The sequence below is a fragment of the Ambystoma mexicanum genome, chromosome 12 (assembly GCF_040938575.1).
Source record: "Ambystoma mexicanum isolate Mex_15411 chromosome 12, UKY_AmexF1_1, whole genome shotgun sequence".
In the NCBI taxonomy this organism is placed as follows: Eukaryota; Metazoa; Chordata; class Amphibia; order Caudata; family Ambystomatidae; genus Ambystoma; species Ambystoma mexicanum.
Window position 1 is genome coordinate 1,039,778,690 of NC_090936.1, and position 26,400 is coordinate 1,039,805,089.

The 26,400-nt window shown below is 42.7% G+C and overlaps 1 protein-coding gene across 1 annotated transcript in view; it reads right to left on the minus strand.

Annotated features, from left to right (window-relative positions):
* FSCN3 (fascin actin-bundling protein 3) overlaps positions 1–26,400 on the minus strand; it is a 476,374-nt gene that overhangs the window by 342,990 nt on the left and 106,984 nt on the right. Inside the window, exons 3-4 of the mRNA XM_069629566.1 lie at positions 5,023–5,141; positions 2,149–2,308 (exon numbers count right to left, since the gene is read on the minus strand). Of these exons, the coding sequence (XP_069485667.1) occupies positions 2,149–2,308; positions 5,023–5,141 (279 nt within the window). The remainder of the gene's footprint in view (positions 1–2,148; positions 2,309–5,022; positions 5,142–26,400) is intronic.

Here is a 26,400-nt window from a genome sequence, read left to right on the forward strand (position 1 = left end):
GTGGCTGTCAGCCAATAGTAGACATATTTTATATGGGTTAAACAGATGCTTATTAGCCTAGTTGCTGCATTCCTCTCTGAAGGTTTTCTTGCGCCTTGATCTAGTAAAAAAAGATTCTTGAAGAAGGGTTTCAAGTGAGAATGGGTGGGGATAAAAGATATTGAGGTAATTTGTATCCCATTGCAGAAACAGTCCAATATTGTCAAGGATGGCACTCTGTCAAGAGTGGCACAGGGCCCCCAGGTAGGGTTTGGGTGGCTGTGTTGATGTAAGGTGACAGATAAGTACACACACAGCAGGAAACTCATCAAGAAAGAAAAGTAGGCAACTGTAGCTGTGAACAGAAAGGGGCAGGAAATACAAAGATACAAACAAACTGGATTCCCTCTTGGGGTGTATGCAGATATGGAAAAAGAGTGTTCCACAGACCCTTGGAAACTCCAGCCTTCTGCACGGATAACTATTACAGAGGCCCACTCTGTCTGCTCATGGCTGGGAACAACAGCTGTGGGTGTCTGTTAAACAGAAAACGCGACAAGGGAAGCGGCAAAGGTTGCCTGCCGGAAACCAACAGTCAAGCTCTGTACAAAGGATCAACATAAGACACAAGAGAGACAAGAACAGAAATAACCAGGGACAAGGAAGTCTAAGAGAAATCTAGGAAAAGGGAATGAAGGAAGAAACAGTACAATAGAAATGGGTAAACTAAAGGGGAGGACAGAGGAGTCAAGGAAGAGAAGGACATGGATCAAGAACAAGCGGTTGCAAACAAGGAAGAGAGCAAGGGAGCAGCAGCCAGGAAGGAAGCAGGGCTGCAGTACCAAATGGTACAAGGTACAGAAAAACTGTAGTGGATTGCAGAGGACTGTAGTAGGCTGCTAGGTAGAGAGTCCAGAGGAGCAGGACTGAGAGCTGTAGGAGGCGGCAGACAGAGAGCCCAGAGGAGTAGGGCAGCAAGGAGCGAACCCAAAGGAACAGGGCGTAGAGGCAGAGAGACCCGAGGGTCAGGGCTGAAAGCAGAAGAGAGTAGCAGGCTGCAAGGCAGGGAGCCCAACGGAGCAGAGCAGCAAGGAGCAAGCTCAGAGGAGCAGAGCAGCGAGGCAGGGAGCCCGGAAGGCTATGGCTGTAGGCAGCAGGGTGTAACAGGCTGCAAGGCAGGAAGGCCAGAGGAGCAGGGCTGTGAGGCAGGGAGCCCAAAAGGCTAGGGCTGTAGGCAGCAGGGTGTAACAGGCTGCAAGGCAGGAAGGCCAGAGGAGCAGGGCTGTGAGGCAGAGAGCCCAAAAGGCTAGGGCTGTAGGCAGCAGGGTGTAGCAGGCTGCAAGCCCAGAGGAGCAGGGCTGTGAGGCAGGGAGCCCAAAAGGCTAGGGCTGTAGGCAGCAGGGGGTAGCAGGCTGCAAGGCAGGAAGCCCAGAAAGAGCACTGGAACAAAAGCAGGAAAATGCAGCAGCAGGAACAGCATACAAATTCGAGACAAAAGGCAAAAAGAGGCTGGGAGGACTCTTGATGCAAGAGACTGAGCTCCTGCAGGCAGCTGCTTAAATACCGCCCTGTCCTGTACTGAGGCAGGCTAATTGGCAGCACCTGGAGCAGCACACCTGAATACAATCTGCCTCCTCCCTCTCTGGTCCTGAGATGGTGGAAGCAGCACTGATCCCTAGGGCTTCTGGGGAATGTGGTTCCAATGCTGACAAATGGGAATGGCCAGGAATTGATAGCTGTAGCAAGGTGCATTGTGGTACATGTAGTTAGTTGAGTTATATAAGAAGGCACCAAAGTCACGCAAATGGGAATTAAGTACCAAAGTGTGAATAGGGGTTATTCCAAAAGTATTCTGAAGATAAATGAATAACAAATAGTCCATGATGGTTGCCAATGTGAGCGCCCATGGCGCAGGCATGACACATATGTAGTTTTTTCACAAAGCCTTCCCTTACTAGTACACTAAGACAGATAAACAACATGCTATCTGTTTTGTGCAATTAGTCCATATATACTCTAGTTCCTATTTCCTTACTGCTAAATTCCATAATGGATAAGGCAAATATTGGAATTATACTTCAGTCAGAATGGCTATGCTGAGAGATATGCAGTAAGATAACATGATGCGAATTAGTGTGATTGCGCAAGAGGTAATTGCTGTTTACTTACCTGGCTGTGTAGAACAGGTGACGATTAGCCCAACAGGTTGCACAGTGAGGTAAGCACAATTAGAGGCACGGAGGCAAATCTTGCCACAATGCCACCAGACGATGAAACAGGAATCCTCTTCCTCAGAGTTCCCATTCGCCATTATACTCTGCGACCTTCGCTGTATGGGAAGAAGAGATGGGCAGACTGGTAGACAGATAGATAGACAGATGGACAGATAATACCTACATAATAAATAGGGAGATTAATGGATAGACAGGCAGAGAGACACAAAAAGATTTTATTTTGGTAGATAGACTGTTCAACATTTTAAAAATGAATTCATAGGATAATACTTTGTGATTGTACTTCATGCTATATAGTGTAATATGTTGATAAAGACAACACCAAACACTATAACAAAATATCAGATAGATTGGATCAGCTAGTCGCGCAATGCCTATATTTAAATATGTATTGAGTGTTCTCAAGGAAGAGCTGGCCATAGTTCACCCACTAATCTCCAGTCTTACAAAGAGAAGTTGACAACTGCATCGGCCTAAGACCTTACTACTTCAGAGGTCCTTCTTCTGGAATGTGGGTACAGAGTAACCAGAGTAACTTGGACCTAATGTTAGATATACCTGTGGCTTGATGCTGTTTATTTTATAGGTGGCATGTTATAAATCCAATTTACATTACATTACAAATATTTGGTAGATAATCCTTTGGTTGAAAGAAACCATTTTCAACATTTTTAATAGACAGCTGAGAGAATTCTACAAAGCAAAACATCTTTCTTTGAGTTCGGGAGAAGGGGGTGCTTATCATAGAGAGAGAAATAAGCTATTATTTTGTGCACGAGTGTCAAAAGAAGGTGACCCTTACACCTGTCTACATTTAAAATGGTTACAAATGAAATGTTATGATTAGGTTTGGTTTATGACAGTTTGCAAATAATGGAGCTTGGCTACTCCAAAGGATTGTGGGTCAAGTTGATCCATCATTGGTGTCATACAAGGAATAATATAAATATGCCTAACTCGTTTAGTGAGATATTTTAATGGATTTTCCTTTACTCGCTATGGTGCTATCTGATCTGGATTAGCTACTTCTTTGATATGATATTTTATTTATTTATTTTTATTTGTATTGCGACCATACACAAGTGTTGCAGAACGTGAGATAGGGAGAGCTATGTATTTAATTGCATCTTGTGGGCTAGAAGACAACAACGGACATTAAACAAGACTAGTAGTACGCTCCTAACATCTTTTCTCTACCTCACATGATTTTGATTATTTATAAGTAAATTAAAAGTTCAGACATACCTGCCAAATTTCTGTGGTTCGTAACTATTTAGCTGACTGATAGGATATCTCATTGACTTGAAATCTTGTCCTTTTCTGCATTCTGCTTTCAATAGAATCAGCCCAGCTAGAAGACAACAACAACAGAGGTAGAACAAAGCTAATGTTAAGCTCCAAAACTATGCTCTAGGTCCTCGTGAAGTGATAGTACATGTTTTTTTTTCAAATAAAATATCCATATAAGTAAATGAAGAGTCTGAGCATTTCTGAAATGTTAGTGGTCTGTTACTATTTTGCTAATTGCCGCAATATGCTTAAGAATGCCCAGGAAGTCAATTTATGGCTGTCTTTTGAAGGAGGCTCTACTGGCAGACACGTAAGAGCAGAAGTTTAGTTTTATCATTGGAGTTTCACACCAGAATAATATAGCAGTGCAGAAAAGTGGGGATGCATTTACTTTAATGGTGGAAAGTTAACTACACCAGCTGTGTCAGCCATGTCTGTCCACAGCTGGATGTTGAATAGGAGGATAAGCTATCACTGGTATGCAGGTAGAAATGCAGAACAAGACCTAATGGCCATTAAACATGACATGACATTGAAAAAAGATATCACGGCAAGTCGCTAAATAGTTACAGGCCGCTGCAATTTGGCAGGTATGCCCGCTTTCTAAATCTCCTTATATAATTATGAGGAAAGCCTATGACATAGAACTAAAATGTTAGGAGCTTAACACTAACCTTGTTCTAATATTTGTTGTTGTCTACCCGTCTTCTTAGACCCTGTATCACACCTCTTCCCATATAGTAATGACCTTATGTTAACACTTGGCAAATCCAAGATGTGCATTATTAAATAATGATATCCTTTCTTCAAGGGGGCATTGTTATTTAGGATTTAGCAACTTACATATTATTATTATTATTATTGGTATTGTTATTTATTTATGCATTTATTTGTTTATTTGTTAGAATACATTTAAGCAACTTTGGAGCAAGCGTTCTGTCTTTGATTGCCAGACTTATAGCGGACCTTGATAGTGGAAGACTCTATCAATCGATTGAATTAATTGCATCACTGTCAGAGTTGTATGGAAAAAAGTTACTTACTAACTGTCCAAGCTGGATATACGCAATTAGTTATTTAGAAAGCAAAGACTATGAGACGCTCAACTGACAGCGCTGCCAATTTTAATTTGATAAGAAAAGTCAGAACAACATTTCTCAACTCAAATACATATGATGTAAAAATTAGAAATCTGTTTTAACATATCTGTTTCCATAAACTTGTCATGCCATTCATCTATAACTGCTTTCTTCTCTTGCCTGTCTAGCCCTTTCTTTACCTCTGAAACAGAATATTCATGGCACTTAGAAATGTGAAATGTTCAACTAAGATCCACATAGGGGATTACGGGGCAAGCACAGGGTATTTTTCCATAACTGCTATGATCATTTCAGTGCTTGGCTAAGGGGCTGAGCATTTGAAACGGGGCCAGCTATCACTCGCCATGTATGAGAAGTACCTGCTGCTAGTTCTTTTTTCCTATCCTTAGTACTCAACCTTATGCTAGGAATGTACTCACCCTAGCAAGATAACAGCCATTAATTCCAGAAAGTCGGACGCTGTTGGTCTCACAGTCCATTTCATACAGGAAGACCGACTGAGGGGTGAGACATTTGGTTGTGGCCCCCACTTCCACTCCTATATGAAAAGAGAGAAGAGAATCAGGTCACATTTTGATACAATGGTCAAAGAGCAAAATGTCCAAGCTTCTTCTGATTCATCCCAACCATTACCTGATACCTGCAGATTCCCCCATGCAGCAAGGTTAACTTGGTGAAGAAGTGGCATTTACAATAAATTAACTATCATCGCACAATCTAATGTCAGAAAATCTGTTACTATGGAAATTCAATTTTACTTTAGATGGTCCCTTTGTAAATCACGCCTGTCCACCTCCCTTTGCTTACTTCCTACATCCATGGGTTTTCATCTTCTTGTCGGCATACATAAAGTTGCCCATTGGGTGGTAGTCATGGATATTGTTAAATATGAAAAGTGTTGGCCAGGATTTCTTGGATAAAGTCTGTTTGAGGTTACTCACATTTCTTGGCATTAGGGATGAAAAGCGATAGTGATTCATGCATACATTTAACCTTGATGATTTGTGCAGAAGGCCAAAATTGCATGTTTTGCAACTTAGTGCATGCCTTACAGAGGCAGACAGACCTGGAGGGGACATCAGGAGCCTTCTTGACAGTAACAGGCAAGGATTTGACATTTGTTTGGCTCTGTCCCAACCTTACTGACCTTTACCCTGTTGGGCAATCCCTTGTTTTACCAATAGGCCAGTTTGCCTCTGAAGCCTCCCAGCACTGCTGACAGACTCCCAGCCTTTGCATCTCGGGCAAAGAAAAATGTGCTTTTTAGAAAGCACTATTGAATACCCAATAACACCAGCAGTGGACATTTACATTTATAATATTAAAATTGCATTTCAGCCACTCCCCAAAATATTAAAACAACATCTGATGTACTGTAAGCTCATAATGTGAAACTGCACACAATAGTTCCTTTTTCAAAATCAGCACTAGGAAAAAAATAGCTACAAATAACGTGCCCACATCCTAACCATTTGTGGTTGTTAAATATGAAAATAAGGTATTGTTAAAACTCAATTTCTGTAAAATTCAGTGACCAGAATAATATCCATCATCAGCTTTACCATCAGACGAGTGAAATAAGCCCATACAAAAGAAGAATATAGGAGAAAGTGAGAGAAGCTGGCCAATACCAAAGAAGAATGTGAAAGAAAGTGAGAGAAGCCAGCCAATTCCAAAGAAGAATATAGGACAATATGAGAGAAATCAGCCAATACAAAAGAAGAATCTAGAAGAAAGTGAAATAAACTAGCCAATGCCAAAGAAGAATACAGGAACTTGTGGGAGAAATAAGCCAAAACGAAGATGAAGGTGTTTTAGCTAGTCTGACAAAGACACACAATGTTACACCCCCTTTAGGAGCAAGGAGGGGGTCTCTGGGGACAAGAGGTGCCCACTAGCAGAGTGAAGAGCTACATGGAAATATGGGGAATTGCTCAGAGCCCCTCCATGTGTCTGTGGCAATCATGTTCCCTAGAGACATAGGTAAAGTAGTGTCTATGTCCCTATATTAAAAACATGGGAAAATAGAGAACACTCAGTCTAACCTTCACTCGCCACTTTGCTGACTGAGTATGGTATGACACTATTTTCCCCATCCACCTCTCAGATACTCTAATGATGTAAGTTGTGACCACAAATGTATCCAAAGGCAGAAGCATCCCAAAACGCTTTCTAGCAAGGATATAGAGGAGTTACAGTACTGCGGTAGCGGGTGGCAGACACCACACATGTTAGTCAGAATGTTGATTATCCTCCCATGCCCACTCCCACAGCAGAGGGGAGAACACTTTGGAATGACAAGAACATTTGGGAGCTGGCCTGCACGCATTGAGAAGCCTCTGGCTCCCTCTGCAGAGAAGAGTGCTGGATCCACAAGTTCAACCTGATTTCAAAATGTCAGTGCGACGGATCCACAAGTTCAACCTGATTTCAAAATGGCAGTGCGACTATTTATGCCTACGGTTACTGCAGCATAGCCTCTGATTAAACATAATTGCATGCAGCAAGCTAATAATCAGCGACGATGGGAATCACTTATTAGACTAGAGGAAACACTATGCAGAAGAAGATTAGAAACATGGAATATACAATCGCTGACCAGGCGTCAAGAGAGAAGGTGGATCCATCTAACTTAGGGCAAATTATATAATCAAAATAATCAGCCATCCTATAAAAGAGTAAAAAACATAAAGGTATTCCTTAGGAAAGAGCAACAACCTGGGAGAAACCAGTCACAAAGTATGAGAAAAAGAGCTAAGAGACTGATGAGCAGTATAACTCATACCAGTGGTGCAGAGGTCTAACTATGGAGCCTGTGATCTGGTTAGGATCTAATGTACTGTCTTAGGGGTACAGCACCCATTTATCTTCTTGGATCAAACTTACAGACTGAGAGATTTAAAGTCTCTAAATTATAGCACAGAGCTCGCTTCTAATCTTCACCTCTCTGCAGGTTCTTCTCACACCTTGCTTTAGGGTATGTCAGATATAGATAATCTTGTTCTACAGTTGCAGGACCTCCCAGTAGGGCCTTATCATTAGCTTTTTCCACACCAGAAAGTATTCCCACGTTCTTAGAATTATTCTCAGGCTGTATTATTTTAACGCACCCCCCATGAATCCTGGTCAGTGGTTGAAGTACTTATCACCTTCCTTGGATCTCTCTCTTGGCCTGGACACCTCCAGTGCCTGAGATGCAGCCTTCCACAGGTTTGCAGATCCCTCTCAATCTGGTCTTTTTCCCAATGCCTGAGCTTTAGCTGCCAGCGAGCGTGTGTCTTTTTCTCATCCCTTGTGCCTGGCCACTGTTAAGGTCATAAGGACCCTGATCCTAAATAATTCCCGCAGGAGACAAGGTGACCTAGATTTATTAAGAAGAGTTTTTTCTAACATCTGCACAAGAAAGAAAGGCTGTCTTTTATAAAGCCTCACAATCCACCAGTTAGATGCAGATATGGGAAAGGACATGCTTGACAGGGACTGTATGAATACCTGCAGAGATCACAACATGCTTTAAGAGGGCTCTCTGAATAACAGCAGTCATCAGGAGCAGTCTTAGAACCTTTTACACTTCAGATACCGACAAATGTTGGGGGGGATATTTGTCATGAAGGCCCAATATCAACTGACCACCTGAAAGGGTCAGAAAGTTTATTATGAGGACCTGTCATCCACCCTGTGCCTGCTGGTATGAGGATTGATAAGCTTTATGAGGAACCAACATCCTCTGAGCACCATCTGCTTTCCGGAAGGGTCTGCTTCGACAAGGTACAACTTCAAATGAAAATATGGAGGAGGCCAAAGGAATCTGCTTCATAATTACTTTATGAAAACAAGTTCCTCCGAGAAGAGATCAGTGTCATCTGCACATAGGGTTCTTGAACGTACATGCCTGCAGAGTGCATGTGAGGAAAGGTGTGTGGCCAGCGGTTTAAAAGACAAGATATGCTGTCAAAATTGTAGTGATTGCAGCACTTTTGTGATATAACAGAGGATGAGCTGCCCAAAACACTGTTAAACTGTTCTAATTCCAAAGTTATCACGAACTAAAGACATATTTGCTTTTTTATTTGATAGTAACTTGTTAATCTAAAAGTGCCTGCCTCAAAACACTTGATAAGCATGCATTGACAAAAGTATTGAATCATATGACCATGTGCTTGTACCATTTGTCAGGTTTTGCCATCATGTGCTCAGGAAATAAGACATCTTGTCAAGTAGTACGATGATATGCTCAGGTAATCACACCCTAGGGCAAATAGTGGTGTCATATAGTAAATTCTGCCATCAAAAGCCCAGGATCCCACACTAGTTCCATGATTGGCCACCAAAGGTGCAGATACACACACCTGCATTTAAATAGCCATGCACTGCTCCGGTACTCAAGGAATTGGCAGTCATAGTCAATCCATAAAGTACGGCTAGATTTGAGGATGCCCACTTAGAACAGAAACGGTTTGTTACATAGGCTGATTTAGCATATTACACATATATTCTAATACTCCCAGTAACCAAAGTAAGGACAGAATCAACAGACCAAGTACACAGAGCAGTGCTACATTCCTTAATGCCCAATTAGCACAGCAGTGCCAGACTCCATTAAAACTGTTACCACAGGAGTGCCAGATTCCATTACAGCAGGTAGGACAGTAAGACTAGATTGCATTAGTATGAGCTAGCACAGTAAAATGGGATTCCCGTATTTCTAATTAGCACAGCATGGCCAGGTTCTGTACGCCCAATTAGCACAGTGAAGCTATATAAGCCAGGACACCACCTTAAAATTGGAATTAAGTTTGTTACGGTATAACCTTTTACTGGTGCGCTATAGCCGTTTTATTTTCTGGGTTGGCTAGCTGCATCCCCTGCACTGAGAGGTATTACCCTAAAGCTCCAACAGTCAAAGTGTAGCTAGTGGTATTGTGCCGTTGATTCATGCTTTGCCCAAAGATATATATTCTTTCTGATACAATACAGTGATTTCCAAAGTCAATTTAGTTGTGCTTGTGATTTATTTTCTCCCCCCCACCCCGACCCCAGAGTTGGGATCTCAGAGCGCCAGCCCTTCCCCAGCCACCTAAATAAGTGATTCTCGAGGTCTACTTGAGAGAATACCCTCAGGTTTCTCACACCGGCTACTCTCCTGGAGGTTGTCTCCCCCCACATGATCCTCCCTCCAATAGCCACCCCCAGGATCAGGTAGCAGCTGCCGTCCCCTGGCCTGGGGAGAGGCCACCCCTGGGAAAGAGTGATGACACCATCAGATTCATCACAGTGGGTCCTATGGGCCAGGGAGTCACATCAAATTGGTAAAGAGAATATTCTCTAGGCCATGTGTAGCTCTAGGCAGCTAATAAAGAGTGTGGGAATTAATATATTTAATTTGCGTGATTTGTGGTTCCAAAGATTCTAGCTTCTGGCAACCTGGCTAGGCCACTGCTCTTCTCACTGCTTACAGACTGGCAGCACAAGTCAGTCAGAAATACCTTGCCTACACTATATCAGAAATTAAGATCTTTCCCTTTTTTTGCTACAGGATCAGCTATTCAAAGACTTACAAAATGCTACAGCTACACCTTTGAGTGAGTGCCTTCGACGGCCCGCGTTAGTGGCCGTGTAGTTATGGTTAAGTTGCTAAACCCATAGGAAGACCACCTTTTGGGCGGCTTATAACTTTGCTCCCCGTGGAGGAATCCTCACCAAACTTTGCAAGAAAGGTATATGACCCGCTTTTAATTTTTTCGGCAGGTTTGGTGAGGTTTCGTGCAGGGGGGAGGGCAAGTTATAGTGGTCGCCAAAAGATTTTTTTTTCCGTAGACTGAATGGACAAAAACTTTGCGCACGGCTACAACCCAAACGGCTGGGCGGATCTTAACCAAATTTGCGGCAGGAGTGGGGGCTTGGTTCCGAAAGCGTGCTTTTGTGTGTTTGGTGGAAATCCAACCAGTACTTTTGTTGCAGAGAACTAAAATGTACGTCTAAAAAAATTAGTGATATCTGGCTCTGCGGACCCATTTCCCTGTTCGCTCAGCTGACAAAGGTCTCATTGGCTTGCAGTATGCTGTCATGTCAGCGAATATTGGACACGGCCGGTGGTTGGCTGGAGGGAAGCGTGCTGTGCATCAACATTTTTGTGAAACGCCGCCATGGCGTATCGGAGGATAGTGCTGCGCCGGAAGGGGTTGCAAAACATGATTTGCTGGATTGGGTGGGTGAAAGAGGGGATGAAAAGTTTGGGGGAGTAAAAAGCGGAAAATATGATATATTTGTTTAGGTCGAAGAAGACGGTGGTGTGCGAGTGGTGTACGCGAGCACTGCAGTGATTTTGCAGCGCAGCAAGGGGTTGCAAAACATGTTTTTCAGGATCGGTGGGTGAAAGAAGAAAGGGAAAGTTTGGGGGAGTGAAAAGCAGAAAATATGATATAGTTGTTTAGGTCAAAGAAGTCAGTGGTGTGCGAGGGGTGTATGCGAGCAATGAGGCAATTTGTGGGTAGCTCCTCAGGCGACAACCTTCTGTGGCGACTGCATGGACACTCCATTGGGAATGGGGGCTGCATTGCAGATGATGCAAAGAAAATGACAATGGGCCTCATTACGACCCAGGCGTTAAGGGTTAATGCCGTCGTTAACCCTTAACGCCTATTCTGATTTTAACGGCTGCTCTTAGCAGCCGTTAAAATCCATGGCGCTAACCTGCCATGATGCTAATTACGCCACCGTAATTTACGGTGGCGTAATTAGCGCCTTCCCCACTCCCATTATGCCATATGGGGCAAAAATGGGAATGGGGAAGGGAAAATGGGAAATGGGGATTTACCGCCCCACTCACCTTGGAATGGGGCGGTAAATCCGCCATCCACCATGGTGTAAACGTAGTTTACACCATGGTGGTAAAGTTGGCGCAATTAGCGCCTGGGTCGTAATGACCCCCAATGTGTTGTGCTGTTGGCTAGGGGTGTCGGTGCTTATGTTGTGTTTGTGGGCTTCCATTGTGTTGTGGCGGTGGATAGGGGTGTCGTTGGCAGTGGTACATTTGGCAAGTGTGGTACGTGGCCAAATGTACCCAGCCATGCCTCCATTGCCTTCTAGTGGTTGTAGGCAAGGCCTAGGCTTTTGGGTGCATGGGCAGGGCTTGTACCCAAGAGCCTAGGGCTTGGGCACCACCACTGCAATGCAATGCCTCCATGCATGGGAGAGCGGTGAGGCAATTTGCGGCTAGCTCATCAGGCGACTACCTTCCGTGGCGACTGCATGGACGTTCCCTTCGGAATGGGGACTGCATTACAGATGATACAAAGAAATTGAGAATGGGTTGTGCTGTGGGCTAGGGGTGCCGGTGGGTATCTTGACTTTGTGGGTTCACATTGTGTAGTGGTGGTGGGTAGGGGTGTCGGTGGCTGTGGTACGTTTGTCAAGTATGGTATGTGGCGACATGTTCCCATGCATGCCTCCATAGCCTTGTAGTGGTTGTGGGCAAGGCCTAGGCTTTTGGGTGAATGGGTGGAAGCCATAGGCCTCCGCATGTACCCAAGAGGCTAGGGCTTGGGCACAGCCTTGCTTCAGGGAGCGCAGAAAGACATTGTCACATGAAAGGATTTTTTTACCATCACACTTTTGCGATATGGACCATTTGTACCCAAGAGCCTAGGGCTTGGGCGCCACCCCTGCAATGCAATGTCGCCATGCATGGGAGAGCAATGAGGCAATTTGCAGGTAGCTCATCCGGCGACTACCTTCTGTGGCGATTGCATGGACGCTCCATTGGGAATGGGGACTGCAATGCAGATAATGCAAAGACATTGAGAATGTGTTGTGCTGTCGGCTACAGGTGCCTGTGGTTATGTTGACTTTGTGGGTTCTCATTGTGTTGTGGCGATGGGTAGAGGTGTCGGTGGCTGTGATACGTTTGTCAAGTATGGCACGTGGCAACATGTTCCCATGCATGCCTCCATAGCCTTGTAGTGGTTGTGGGCAAGGCCTAGGCTTTTGGGTGCATGGGCGGAGGCCTTATGCCTCTGCATGTACCCATGAGGCTAGGGCTTGGGCACAGCCTTGCTTTAGGGAGGGCTGTAAGACATTGCCAAATGAAAGGATATTTTTTTCCATGACAGGTTTGCGATATGGACCATTTACACAGCTACTCACATATACTTCATTGACGGGTAGCTGTACAGGCGACTATCATTTTGTTGGTGAGTGCAGGCAGACTCCATGGGGGGTGGGGAGTGCATTGGAGACAATATGAGGATATTGCCAGTCGGTTTACTATGTTGTGTTGTGCTTGCAAAGCCTCTACTGCCTTGTGTGCATGGCTAGGACCCTTGGACCTAACAGTCTGGCCACTGGTTGGAAGTAGGTTTCAGAATGTTGTCTTGTTTGGGTCCGTTACTATACCCATACGTACCTCTAGTCAGGAAAGCCTTGCGGCCACATGTTCCCATGCATGGCTCTATTGCCTTGTAGTGGGTGTGCCAAAGGACTAGGTTCTTGGGTGCATGGGTGGAGGCCGTAGGCATAGGCCTTGGGCACAACCCCTGCAATGCAATGCGGCCATGTATGGGACCACTGTGCTATTGGTATGTGTACTGCACACACATGTATAACGATTGCATTACCTTTGCCATAGCTCATTTGGATAAGTTATCACAACCATACCTTTGTTTGCAGAATCATTGTGGATAACATGTTAGACTTCCTACAGCAGCACTGGCGAGACATGCCACTATTTGCCTTTGTAATGGTGTGGCAGTGAACAGAGCCTTGCTTCAGGGAGTGTAGTAAGACATTGGGACATGAAAGCATTTTTTTACCATCACACTTTTGTGATATGGACCATTTACGCAGCTGCTTACATATAATTAATTGTCGGGTAGCTGCGCAGGCGACTACCTTCAGAGCCCATTGGGATGGGGAGAGTATTGCAGGTGATATCAGGATATTTCCATTCGGTGTACTATGTTGTGTTGGGAGTGGCAAGACCCTACTGCCTTGTGTGCATGGCTAGGGCCCTTGGAACTGACAGTCTGGCCACTGGTTGGAAGTAGGTTTCAGACTGTTGCCTTGTTTGAGTCCGTTCCTATACTGATCTGTAACTCCAGCGTATACTCTTGGAAGTATGCATCTCTCCTGTGGGTGATCACATTACAGAATGGTTGTGGAAGACATTTAGCAGTTGGTACACCACCATAGGTGGCCTCCAGTGCCATCGGATGTGCGTCATTGGATTTGTTGCCATTCACTGACTGACATGCCACCATTTCTGTTTGGTATGGTTTGGATAATACCCTGTGCTTTGAGAGTGAAGAAAGATTTTCAACATGACACGAGTTACTAAGCATCACACATTTAAAGTATGGATAATGTACAGGCCGACCCACATACATTTGTACTGGACAAAACCATCTATGCCCGTCAAGACTCGCTATATACAGGACGGCAGGCAATCAGACTGTTAGATTTCTTTTGCATACTTTTTGAAATGGCCAACGGACACGGTTTGGCATTCCTATTGTGCGCAATTCTAATGTGTGCATCGCTTCCATTACCTATATGTGTGGTTTCGATACACCATCGCAACAGTCACTGGCATAGCTGACTTTAGTTGTGGAGAGTCGTTGCACATGGCGTGCACTCCAGGTACTTTCGTAACGTGCGTGCCAAGCGTAGCACACTCTGTCATGTGAGTACCTAGCTCCAGAAAGGAACAACATAAACAAAAGCAGACATGCGCACACAGAGCATACGATTTCAGAACATTCCTATACTTTACAAACAACACTGTGAATTGTTGCAAGAGCTTTATTTTTCTACAGAATGATCACGAGAACGTGTAAGGTGGCTGCAATCACTGCTCTTTTATTTGGCAAACAAAATCCAGTGTGCAATGCCTTCTGTGCACTTCTGTACTTCTTTTGTCGTCTGGCAAAGTGGCAAAAGGATACATTTATGGTCCTTGGTGGGCTGTGTGGAAGAATGCATTTTATTTGCAAGGTAGACAAGGTAGCAGCTGTTGCCTCTGTGATGCCTTACATCATAAACATTTGCAGGTTGGTTCGTATTGCCGGAACCGCAAATGGACATACAGGCCCATATCGGTTGGCCCAGATATCAACGACAGAAAACACATTGCTTATGGTAATCTTGCTATGCTTGGGCCACCACCCGTCTGTTGGAATGTGGAAGGGTGGCAAGTGCAGTAAGATGCAAGGTATCTGAGAAGAAACAGGAATAAGAATAGATGGAGGTAGCCGTTATTAGTGGCAGCGTACAGTACAAGAGTTTGCAGGAAGGATGTCGTAATAGGTGGCTGCCTCAAGTACTTTGTTCTGTGTGTTATTGAGTAGCATCATATGTTAGCCCACAGTCTTGCTCTCTGCTTTGTAGGTAATACTGTCCTTGTACGGCTCCACACAAGCAAAACGTCTTTGAAACGTTGCCACCAGACGCTCCTTTCATGTGTTTCTCATTTATAAAGAATGACAGTGCTAGCAAGTGTTGTTAGACCCACAGCAAAATGTCTGTGTGTGTGTCGAAAGTAAAAAAGTAAAAAAAAGAACCCTCATGGGTTCCCCTCGGATTGCAGGAGAATGCAGGAGCTGTTTTGCTAACAAATGCAACATTGAAATATGACCTGTCGATGTTTGTGTGCCGGTTGACTGCTGCGTGCACCTCTGGCCGTTATTACTTTCAATACAATGTGGGTGCGGAGAACTGGTAATTGTTTGAAAGGGCATGGTAAGGGCATAACAGGGAATGTAGCACTGCGTAAGGTGAGCTGTTTCACTGCACAAATTGAGTTCCCTTTCAGGGGCTGGGGAAGAATGGCAAGAAAATGAAGTACAATCACATTTGCAATGTACGGGGAATGGTGGAGACATGGCACTGTAACGGCACGTGATTACTGCTGTCACAAACCTCCGTACAATGCACACAGAGAAAGTGTGCGGTAAAGTAAATTCTTAATTATGCATATAGAACTGCAGCCCAATACATTTGAATCCTAATACACATGTGATGTAAAGTTGTACTTACATAACTTCGGCAAATTCAATGCCGGAATTGGGTGGACGGCAAATTGCAATGTACAGCGTATTGAATCGTTGCAGTCTACCTTTGGGGCACATGGGCAGAGCAACTGCACTGTAAGTTATCTTTCCTTTTTTTCTACAATTCCATACAATGTCTGCCCTTGGAGCTAATCATGCTTCCCACTCAAGGCTGTTTTACAATGAGCATTTGTCCTGTTGAAGGAGAGATATGCTAAGTTTCGCTTTCCGGAGAGGATGCTGGGAAAAAAAAGGATACAGGCGGCAACGTGTTTTGATTGTACCATGCATTTCCGAATGTTGATAGTGTCATTACGGTGAAGTTAGTACGACGTATAAGGAGAGATGATGGTGCCAAACACACACTGCACTGAATGCACAGATGGCAACATACATAAACGAGGCAACGGTGGACGATGGCAGACTGTGAAATCTGGGTAGTATACCTTTTTTTGAAATGGTGTACATAACAATAAAGATGACCTAATGCCCTAAACAGTGCTAGTGGAATGTGAGAAGGCAAATGTTGCAGCAGTTAGGACAGTTAAGTAAAACATATGGATGCATTGTTCAGTTTGCATTGTTGTGATTGTGCAGATTATCGGGTGGGTTACTGTACGGTTGTGTATTCAGCGTGTCCACTTATTATAGGCTTAGGTGAACACTGTACGTAGGAAACAGCATACCTATTGTGTGGAAGAAATGCCAGGCAATGGCTAAGAGGCAGGTGGCTGTGTTATGTGTGGGGTTTCTGGTACGTGGGTAGATGTTTGTATGCATAGTTGTACAGTGCAGCGGTAGGTGTCAGCAATATTGAGTGCATGGCTGGGGCCCGTACATTGTACAGGGTGTAGTGAAGCACGTAGGGCGCAGACACAAGCTGTGTAGTGTAATATAGGTGTACACTGCAAATTGTGGCATTGCTATGTGCATTGCAGAAATCAGTGCACACATTGCAATGTGGACATTGTAGAGAAGTATGATAACAATAATTTCATAATTACTGTTTGGATTGGGGAGGGCCTGTGCTGTTTGTTGTGTATGGAATGTGAAATTTGTAGTAATCGTAGCTGCATTATCTGTGGGAAAAGAGAACAGAACATGTTAGAGCAGGTATTTCGTTACTTTGCAGTCTACAGCATTGCATATATTTATTCACTTTGTGGACCCTCATAACTAGTACTTCATAAGTACTATGCTTTGAACCAGTGTACTGTGCAATGTGTGCAGTTCCTGTGTTTCTTTGCATAATCATTGGGTCTGTGGGAAAAAAGAATCCATGCTGGATTAAAAAGAAACGTTCAAAAGTCTTTGTTGCTATGGTGCACAATGAATTACGGTAACGTTTGCAGTGGTTATAGCAATTTTTAAGGTGTTCTCTTGAAGTAGGAGGAAATGTAATGGTTTACGATTTCTGGCAGGATGGGTGGCGTTGTATAGTAGTTGGCGTTTTGTAAATGTTTACTTGCTTCCTTTTTGTACCACTGTTTCTTTATGCGTTTGGTTGCTTCTGGTGTTTTCCAAGTATTATAGTATTGTACTGTGATACTGCAGAATTGTGACGGTAGTTACGTACCTGTGGCGTACTGTAACTGCTCATACTTTGGAAGTGTTTGAGGATATGTTTGTAGCACAGTGGTTGTTGAAGGCTGAGTTGGTTTGTTGCAATGCTGCAAATAGCATTGTAGTATTCTGGTTGCAGTTAAGATACCAGGTGGCGTATTCTAACTGTTTACAATGTCCTATTCGTATAGGGTATCTTTACAAGCTTGTGCTTTCCTGTTGCTATTTTCACATCTGTGTACATTCTGAAGTGGTGGTGTACCACTATGGGTTTACGTAGTGATAGTTCCATATGTATAGCATTTGTATGCATATTCTTAGAGAAGCAGTGACTCATTTGCGTACTTGGTGGTTTCAAAGGTTACTGAAGATAGTTTTGAACCCTCATTATTACTACTTTCCCTTTTAAGTATCATGTGGAAAATTATGCAACTGTCATTTGTGTACACATATTGGTTGTCTGAGTGTAGTCATTGGGTTAATTGGTGATAGAATTGTCCAACACACACTGTAATGCATTTCTTGAATACTTGCTGTATGCTAAGTTGCCTTAGGTCCACATTGTGGAAGGTAATTCTTTTTTTGGGCAATTACGAAGGTACTGAAGGGTGCTGGGGAGTAGGGTATAGCAGGTTTGTACATCAATGACTAGATTTTGGCTTCAAGAAGATTAAGTAGGCATTTGCAAGAATTGCAGGTAATCTCTGCTTTGGAATGATGGAAGCATCATTGCATTCTGATCCATGACCATTGCTTTCTAATGTATGCGGTATAGGGGCCTGCAGTGGTTGTATCGCCTGTGTGGTAGATTATGGCTACTGCTGTGAATGTTTTCTTGCCAAAAGATACCTGCCCATGTGTGTAGGCAGTCAGTTTGCAGTTGTTTTTGGTTCCATCTGCATTGTATTTTAAGAGTATGACAATTACATATTGACTATATGAGTGTATATGTAGCGTCAAACGATTGTCAGAATTGCACGACGTACACAATATGCTATGGTTGCCATTTTGCACCAGTTGCTGAAATGGCATGAAGTCACAGTTAGGTGTTGATACATACACAAAGCATTTGTTAGGGACTTGTGCCTGAATGGCATGGTTGCAGAGACTGCATGTATGTTTCCACATGTAGGAAATATGAAAGATTTCATTTATGAGTATGTTTTTCCTTTGCAGTATTTGTAGTAAGTATATTAGAAATTCCTGTGGATCTTCTTGTCTGTTTAATGTGAATTTCACCATTCCAGCACAGTAGTCCAATTCTTGCCTTATTCCTGAGACACTGTAAATGTTGTCAGTGTCAAAGGATTACTTACTGCATTTCTGTGAAGGACGAGCATTTGTAAACACAACTGGTCTGCGCCATTTAAATAAATGTTTTCAACAATTGCTGTGATTTTGAATAGAACATGCTTACATTTGCATAGCAATTAACACCTGACGTATTAGAAAATTTGAATGGGCCAGGTATTTGTATTTGAATTCTGTGTCTGAGTACTTTGATGAAAGGACACATGGTTTGTTTGAAGAGGAACTTTTTTTGTGTGTGGAGTTGGGTATGTCTTGTCTTTTTTAGTCCTTTTGTCTGTGCTTTTGGTAGTTGATGGAGTATGAGCTGATTTAAATGTCTTTGGTGGTATTGTTGGCAAATCATTTAGAACTTCTGATTGAATGAGCTTTCCTTTGAAACCTTAGGGTTTCTGAAAAACAGGGTACATGTTAATATGTGGTGTGTAGAGTGCACATAGTCTATTGTACTCTATGATGCAAGGAATGGCTGCACTGACTGCAGTTGCATCAACATTCACTAGATATAGTCCTTCCAGTGTACATAGCCGTGACAGTGCTACGTAACTCATGCCTTCTTTAAAGACTGTGCAGCCAATATCAATCAATGCTTGATCTAAGGTTAGACCTTGCGCTTTATTTATAGTTACTGCATAAGCTAGCGACAGAGAAAACTGTTCTCTGCGTACATACATGTCTTTGAAAAGAAGGAATCGAGCCGTTGTGCATCCTATTTTTTTAACTTCTGAAAGTTTGTCAAAGTGGATGTTGACAAACTGAATGCTACTGTCCTGTGGGTATGTCTGAAAGCCAACAACTGTATCAAGTGCTCCATTAACTAAACCTTGCTCTACGTCAAGGTTACACTTTAGCATTACTCTACAGTTCACACATAATTTTAACGTTTTCTCCAAACCAGCTGTGTTGGAGAGTTTTCAAAGGAATTTAGTCGTGCTATGGCTTGTTGACACATAGGTATTGTCATACCGTGTATGTCCTGTTTGTCTGTGGCATGAATTTCACTAGTGGTTGTTTTTCTTTTTTCCGCATTGTTGCATTGAATTGTGCACAGCTTGCTAGAGTTGCCATTAAGGACATAAAGGTGACATTTGTGTGAGCTAATTGTTCAATGACATCAGCAGCACATGTGTTACGCCCGTACAGCTCATGGATGCATCTAGTATTGAGGGTAGACTGCACCTCCTTTGATAGTACACCAACCCGTATGTTTTTTAAAATGTTGGCGTAAATGAGGTCTGTAGACTGATGCATGTTTTGGATTAGTTCTCTGTATGGGAAATGTTGCCAGAGATTTACATTCCTGGTGCTTCCAAGACTTTTATGGCACACTTTGTGTCCTAAGGTTTTGAAGATAGGTTCACCTTTCACTGGAGTTAATTGAAGGATATCTCTGAAAACAATGACATGTTTTCCTTCAAACAGTTCTTCGTAGCCTGTTTTGAGGACCTCTTGCAATCTGAGGTCAATCAAAGCTAACATTAGGTTAGCAACCATCCTCACCTCATCTACTAGGGGCATTTTCATTTGTTTCAAAACTCTGCATAGCTCCATAGCAGCTTCTGCTGAAAGTTTATGGTACTCTGATTTGTTTTGGTGTTCTACTGGAAGGAGTAGCAATCAGTGTAGAGTAACTCCAGCTATGTTGTAGGCAGCTCAACCTTTGGGGGCAGTTACAACAGCTGAAAGGTTGTTGCTTATTAATTGTTGGAGGTATTTACTGATACGGTTTTATTAAGAATGTTTTCCCTGACCAGCTTCACAACGTACATACAGCAGTATAGGTTTGTAGTTGTCACAGGTACAAGTTTTACTTTTGTGTTGTATACCATGTTCAGTTTTTTCACTTACTTCTAGAAAAATGGTACGCTGCTCATTGTTTAGTTGGGATTTCAGTACAGCCAACTCTTCTGCAGATTGCTCATACTGAAACATGGTGGTGGTTACGTCCGTCATGGCTAATTCTGCCTCATTTGCTGTGAGTGGCTGTCCAAGTGGTTTTTCGCTGTCAGTTAGAGAAGGTTTACTGCTCTCAGAAGTCTCTACATTTAGTTGTGCTTGAAGTTCTTCTTCTTGTTGGCGTTCATTGTCCAAAATGGTTTTGTGGCGTGTAAAGTTTCCATCTGTAAATGTACTTTCACTTGGATTGAAAGCATCTTCATAGGAGGCGTGGGTGCCTAATAAATCATCTTCTTTTCTCCATGGTTTGAAAAGTTGCAGTAGGGCCATGTTGTACAGTTCTTTGTGTTGAGGGGTTTTTAATGACAATTTCATATGATTAATTAGGCTGCGTTTCGTAAGTTTCACCAGGCTGCCTTCACAACTTTCCACTCTGTATCTACCTTTTTTCTTATCTGGTTTAATGTGATCTTTGCAAGAGAAGGTTTGGGCTATCTGGTACAGGCACATGGCTTCTAAAGTAATACTGCTGTTCAGGTAGTATGTGTCCAATAAGTTATTCTTCAATATGTCCTGGCTGTTGGGATCGTTTTTGGCTATTGTTTGTATGTCTTCATACAATTTCAGTACTCTTTTTCTGGATGCAGCAGGACCAAGTTGTCAGATTTCCCATTTAAGGTGTTGCCGGTCAAACGGTCTGCAGCTTTGTAGCAGCCACATTCTTTATGGGACAGCATTTTTATGCCAAAGCTGTACAATTATTGTGCCAGTGTTTTGTCAGATGACATGTCATCCCAGAGGTCTTTCAGCTCTGTTTTCTCCGCTTTGGTTAAGTAGGCTGTGACATATCGTGCAACTGCAGTGGAATTGTCTGCAATTTACTGTACATCAACATTAGCATTCCATAGGAAGGCAATTATTGCATTGTAATCTTTGATGTACTTTGATGCTTCACTCCTTTTTATGCAGTATGTGTTCTTAGCACATTTCCCTTTCACACTGTGTCGAACCGAAGACATGAAGCTGTTTACTTGCCCTGTTGCTGAAACTGGTCTAGGGAAACCAAAGCGACATTTGGTGTAGTATTTGCCTCTGTTCTTAAATTTGCACCGACAATACTTGCCACACTTGTGTCTTTGGAATTGCAAAATGTGTGTGTGTAGGTCACTATGTGTACTTTCTGAAGGGATTTCGCAAGTGACATATTTGGGAATGAACTGCAAAACAGTTTCATCACTTTCCTCACCAAATTTAGGAGCATTTTTAATCCACAAAATCATGTGAATGTGCAGTGCTCCTCTGGCTTGATATTCTTTTCTACAAAAGAAGTGTTCCACTTCTCCGAGTGGCGGAAGTGCTTTATTGCAAATGAAGTGCAGCATGGCAAGGAAATGGTGATGGAAGTACTGTGAAACATTTACAGGATCAAGAGAGCAAAGTTCTCCTGGTGTCTTCATGTCTACACCTGTTTTGTTTTGTTTGCTATGCAAAGGAAAGTGTGCAAGTCTTCCCATACATACTTAAAGTGACAAACCATGTGGGTGGACCAAGGTTGCATGGCATACACCGTACATGTGCGTGCCGTCGGAACCAGTACTCTTTTGTACCATGCATGTTTGCCAAGAGATTTGTAATACTTGACTGTAAAACTTCGTCCTTGTCTTGTACCTTTTGAAGTAGCTGTGTAGCAGATATGTTTTGAAACAGGGAACCTATTTTCAATGTGTGTGCAACTCCATAACGTAGCGTTGCCAGTTCACCTTCAAAGAGGAGGTGGAATATGTACTCCATGTTCGGTCTAAAGCTAGGGTCTTCAAAATACATTCGTAAACAGCGGTATTCTGATGCTGTTATTTGTGTGCATCTTTCATCATATCTTCCACCTTTTCCAGTCACGAAGAGTAGAGGAAAGGCTTGTGCTGCCACACCTTTTTCCCATATACTGATTGACGCTCCTTTGGCTTACCGCATTTGATAAGTTTCTAGTGCATCGTCTATAGTGTCTTTGGAATGCAGTGGGTGAATTGTATAGCGATCTAAAATATTGGAGCTGTAGTAGGATCTAGAAGTTCAAATTGACCAGTTTTTGAGAAGTCCAGAATTATTTCGGTGGTTTCTCTCAGGTTTTCTTCAACTTTTATTTCCTTGTAGTATTCATTGTTTTTTTAAGGTATTGCAAGGCTTCCCTAACTTTGTTTAAGTCGTTTAGTTGCTGGCATTTTTTTTTGTCTTTTGTACGTACACCCTTTACCAGGATAATCAAAGATTAGTGTATTTGCCTTTGCACTCATATGGGGTCATTACGACCCAGGCGGTAAGTACACCAACTTTACCACCATGGTGTAAACTGTGTTTACACCATGGTGGATGGCGGATTTACCGCCCCATTCCAAGGTGAGTGGGGCGGTAAATCCCCATTTCCCATTTACCCTTCCCCATTCCCATTTTTGCCCCATAGGGCATAATGGGAGTGGGGAAGTCGCTAATTACGGCACCGTAAATTACGGTGTCGTAATTAGCACCAAGGCGGTTTAGCGCCATGGATTTTAACGCCTGCTAAAAGCAGCCGTTAAAATTGGAATCAGGCGTTAAGGGTTAACGACGGCGTTAACCCTTAACGCCTGAGTTGTAATGAGGCCCATAGAGTGTCTATGTTTTCTTTCAGATCTAATGGTAAATAAGACTAGTTTCCCACAAATGCCTCGCAGTAATTCAGTGGGAGTAAATTTTGCAGTTTTCAGTTGAAGTCGTATTATTGCTTGAAATGGGTGCACTGTTTGGATTATAATGCTCTCATACAAATTAAGTTGCTGCAGTGCGTTTGGCAGTGGAAATACTTCAAATTATTACTGATCGTCTGTGAAGGCATTTGGTTATTGTGAAATTTTGCAGTGCAGTATGTGCACAGTATGGAGGTGTTAGCAATTTTGTATGTGTTTTCAGCTATAAGGTACAGAGCTAATTGAAACCATTGGGATTCCTCATTGTCTTGTATTTTCTGCATTATATCTATAGTTTTGGTGCTCTTTCTATAGAAAGTTCTACGACAACACACACATACTTGGTGTGGCATTTCAGCAGATGTTCTTTTGAACTTTTGTATTTCTTTTTAGTATGTGTGACATAAAAAGTTGACATCTGCAATGGTGTCAGTACTGTTGTCTGAAAATGCTGGAGTTTGTAAGTGCTCTTCAGTTCCAAAATATTTCCTTTGGATGTGCTCTATTTCTTTGAGCACTTGTTTGGCTGTACCCTGTAGGAGAATATCATTTAAATGTTGCAGTGGTTAAGTTGGACTTTTTGCATAGTACAGTTTGTAAAGTAGATTTCTGACAGTTGAAGGGTGGGTTTCTAACATTTTGATACTGTGGAAGGTGCTTTTGCAAGCAAGTCTAGAAATACAGTCTAAGGAATGTCCTCGTATTCCTGTGTGGATGCGCACTGGACAGGAGTCCATATTTTGTAGTATTTTCATTTTTCTTTTCTCGTTGCCTTTCACATAGTGATTGAGGAACTGCTGCAAACATTTGATTAAGCATTGGCGGATGTTTCACATTGATGTGCAAGGCCATTTGTAGGGGAGGCGTGTTGGTTTGGTGGAATGGAGAGTGACATATAAGTTTGATGAGGATATTTCTGAATGCAGTGTTTCTTCTTCCATTATGTTATTGTGGATATTTTCATACCTTCGTCCACTCCGATGTAAGGCAATTTGGTTTGTTTGCTCTTGTTATTATGATTCTTCATTGAGGTATGGCTCTGTATTGGTGGTGTGACTCCACTCACCTGTACAGATGTGGCCATAGGTATCTACGCTGATAGTGCGTTTGTTTCGAAGTACTGCTTGTAGTTTACCAATTAATGCATTTAGCATTTTCATTGTGTTTAAAATTACTATAAACAATTTCCGTTTCACGGTAATTGCACTGTCTACAAGAGCTTCCAGGATTACTTTTCTGCAGTAAGTTTTGAGGATTGTGCGTGATTTCTCCCCTCTATTTATAAGGTTCTGAAGGACTCTGTGGAGGAACATTTTTTGTAAGCACCTGTTGAGGTGGCATGTGCAACAATGAAGTACATACTGGTGGGTTGCTGCAAATCTATATTCTACAATACAAGAATAGTGCACTCTCCCAGTAAGACGTAAAACACTATAATGGTATTGTACTTACTTTGTTGCTTGGTGCAAGTAGGTTTATTGCAGTTTGTAATTTGAAGTGCACACGCCAGTGGCTTTTAGGAGAGAGGTGGGTACTGCACTTGTATAAGAAGATGGTAAGAAAATATGTTGGCTAATGGCATAGTCATTGGATTTGTACAATTCATTCTTTAAAAGTGTAGGGGGATGTCTTGGCAGGAAGAGAAAATGTGTGTATACATGGATGCCTTACTATATTAATAGGGACTTGGGAGCATAAGCATGTTTGTTGAAGGGGTAGGTGGGTTATTTGCAAGTATATTGCATGATGTCCTATTTTGCAAGTGTGTGTATTAGTGTAAGACTAATCACTTTGAGAATGGAGTACTTCTCATTGTGGAAGGATGACAAAAGGTTCGGAAAGATGTACAGACTGTAAAACAGAATATTTGTGCATTTGCATGTACTTTTGTACATATATATGCTTGCTACATGAGTGGAGCCATTGTTTCCGTTCTTTAATTTAATTATGCACATTTATGAATGTTACTGTTGTCAATGCACATATACAACATTTTCTTTTTCAAGAAATGTTTCAAACTATAAAGTGTGAATGGTAAGTGGCAGGAAACTGTTGTCATGCATGCAATGAATGGACTTGGCTTAGTTTGGTGGGATACGCTGACTGATCCTTTTCTGTGCAATTTTTACAAATTTCATACGAGGTGCGTTAATGGGGGAAAGCATCGTAAAATTGACGGAACGAAAGAACAGAGTAACCCTTTCCATATAACAATGGCTGCTATGGGAAAATTTCAACTTTGCCAGCACCTACCACTGTAGGAGCCATTTCATGGTAGGTGATGGGAGAAATAACAGTATGCATTTTCAGTATGTTATTGAGATTCAGTGGCAGGTACCGTGTTGCGACGGACTTACAACACAGTTGCAAATGTACTGTACAAAAAATAGGGATACCTGCAGGGCGTGCTGCTGGGTGGCGATGCCGATGAATGTGGATGCACAACTCAGAGATCGTTTTACAATACTTTAACAGTAGCCAATGAGGGTGTGCTGGAAACACAGTACTGGAAAGGGAAGAAGGACTGCCCCAGCTTTATTGGGGCACGGCCCTCATAGTAGTTGGGAAAGCGCACGTGCCACATGCTATGCTTCTTAATATGCTTGCCACGGAAATGGGACTACGGATTATCCAATCAGGTGTATGTCTGCTTTTCTTTTCCATGCATGGATGTTCTTCTATGCCCATGAGAACCTTAGTGCTGCTAATGGGACGTTTGTCAGTGGAGGTGATAATAATTTCTTTCCCCAAATTGAAAATAGTCTTGTGTTGCACAATGTAAAATGTAGTTTGCAGAAGCTCGGGTAATAATGTAAGGAGGAAAAGCAGAGAGCAATCCCCAACAAATACCAAACAACAAGGTGTTTCCTTACCAGTTAATTTACACAAAAAAACACCCTTTTCACAACTACCAACAAAGAGGTGATTCTCTATCCTGCTTCAAATGTGCTTGTGCACCCCTCCTCCCCCAAACAGGACAATATGTTTGTGAAAGCCGTGACATTTGGAGGTGCGCACGTGCAACAGCCAGGTCTTTTCAGGGTGGCTTGCATGGAAATGGGACTGTGCAGGATTTTGGATTGGTCAATTAGATTTCCTGGGCGTGGTGTTTAACAACAGATTGTGCCAGAAGGCGTGTTTGCAAGTAGGAGTGCACATGACTACGGGTATGGGTGTGCCGTTTCGTGGGCAGACTATATGGCTTTTGGGTGACTCCTGGATACATTGGTTAAAAGTTCAATATGTCCTTGTACGAAATCTTTCA